Source organism: Nansenia antarctica (genome assembly GCF_963989245.1).
Source record: "Nansenia antarctica genome assembly, chromosome: 3".
NCBI classification, from domain to species: domain Eukaryota; kingdom Metazoa; phylum Chordata; class Actinopteri; order Argentiniformes; family Microstomatidae; genus Nansenia; species Nansenia antarctica.
Genome location: NC_137688.1, coordinates 61,832,296 through 61,834,232, shown reverse-complemented (window position 1 = coordinate 61,834,232; position 1,937 = coordinate 61,832,296). Strand labels below are relative to the sequence as shown.

General features: G+C 51.2%; 1 protein-coding gene across 1 annotated transcript in view; it reads left to right on the top strand.

The window, feature by feature from the left end:
* aig1 (androgen-induced 1 (H. sapiens)) overlaps positions 1 to 765 on the top strand; it is a gene marked incomplete at both ends in the record, with an annotated part of 38,023 nt that extends 37,258 nt beyond the window's left edge. Inside the window, 2 exons of the mRNA XM_080527418.1 lie at positions 238 to 395; positions 737 to 765. Coding sequence (XP_080383544.1) covers positions 238 to 395; positions 737 to 765 — 187 coding nt within the window. The remainder of the gene's footprint in view (positions 1 to 237; positions 396 to 736) is intronic.
* Between the last annotated feature and the right edge of the window lie 1,172 nt (positions 766 to 1,937).

The following is a 1,937-nucleotide window of genomic DNA, read 5'->3' as shown; positions in this document are numbered from 1 at the left end:
ATGTGCACCATGCATGCACCATCGCCATGGAGACATCACTTCCTGTGGTGACATCACCAGTGTTGCCATGGTGAAGCAGCAGAGGGACCTGCAAGTCAGGGGCTCCAAGAGTGTGATTGGTTGATGTCACTCTCTCTCTCTCGCTCTCCCTCCCTCCCTCCCCCTCCCTCCCTCTCCCCCCCCTCCCTCCCTCCCTCCCTCCCTCCCTCTCCACTCTCGCCCTCTCCCCCCCTCCAGGATGTGCTGGGTGCATCATGTGACGGGGGTGTGGGTGTACCCCCTGCTGGAGAAGGTGGGCCCCCTGGCCCGCATGCTGTTCTTCACCTGTCTCACCCTCCTCCTCAACCTCTACTACCTGCTGGGAGACACCCTCAACACATACATCTGGGACACAGGTAACCTGCCTGTCTGCCTGTCTGTCTGTCTGTCTGCCTGTCTGTCTGTCTGTCAGACTTCATAAGAAGTCTAACCCTGACCATAACCCTGACCTTGGCCCTAACCCTGACCCTAGCCCTGACCCTGACTCTGAACATAGAAACGTCCTGCATGTCAACAGTTTGAAGTTGATAGTGTGTCTATCTTCTGTTTGAAGTTGATAGTGTGTCTATCTTCTGCCAATATAACAAGATATTGTTATATTCTCTCTCTCTCTCTCTCTCTCTGTTTCTCTCTCTCTCTGTCTCCCTCTCTCTCTCTCTCTCTCTCTCTCTCTCTCTCTGTCTCTCTGGTCTCTCAGGTGTTCTAGACAAGGTGAAGTCGGACTGAAACATGGAACCCTCCACAACCACCAGAGAGACGAAGACCAGCCCAGTCCCAACCAGTCCTATCCAGTCCCAACCAGTCCTATCCAGTCCCAACCAGTCATATCCAGTCCCAACCAGTCATATACAGTCCCAACCAGTCATATCCAGTCCCAACCAGTCCTATCCAGACCTAACCAGTCCCAGACAGACAGACAGACACAGACATGTCGACAGACAGACATGCAGACAGACAGACATGCAGACAGACAGACAGTTATGTTGTATAAAGGGCTGAATCACGGCGGTTCCAGTATTACAGTGTTGGACTCTGCAGGTCTGACTGACTGTACGGTCTTTAATAAAATGTTTTAAGTTATGAAGAGTGAGTTCAAGTACTTGAAATGGTATGCGTATGTGTGTATGTATGTGTGAGACTGTGTGTGGCTTCAATAGACACACACTCCAAACACACCAGCTCCTCTACACGACCACACACACACACAGGCACACACACACACACACTCTCACACACACACACACACACACACACGTCCTCCTGACAGAACAGGCGTCTGAAACTGACGTGTTTGCAGGGTAAGATGTTTGTATACATTTCTATCATGGCAGAGTGTGTGTGTGTGTGTGTGTGTGTGTGTGTGTGTGTGAGTGTGAAGGACACTTCATAGTGTTTTCATTATCACCTCAGGCCTCACACAGAGGGGGGGGGTGGAGAGGTTCTGCCTGCATACATCAGCATAGTCATTATGTCGGGAGGGGGGGGCGGAGGAAGAGAAGAAGACAGAGAGACAGACAGCAGACGGAGAAACATACAGGAATACAAGTTAGTCACATGGTTTCCCTTCTGACAGACCAGGAAACAGGAAAGAGTATTATCTGTCTGTACCAGAACAGGAGAGATGGTCTAACCCCCCCCCCCCCCCACCAGGAGAGATGGTCTGAACACGTTGACAGTTGGGACGTCACCCGTTTATTACAGTTCACAAACTCTGACCTCAGCACCGCCTCCCACCCCCCCACCCCCCCAACCTCAGCACCGCCTCCACCCCCCCACCAAGTGTGCTGGAATCACAAGCTCCAAATAATAATAATAATAATAATAATAATAATGATAATGATAATCCAAGCGCAGCGTTGTGTTCGGTCCTCAGCCCGTTCGGTAGTTTAGTTCGGTCG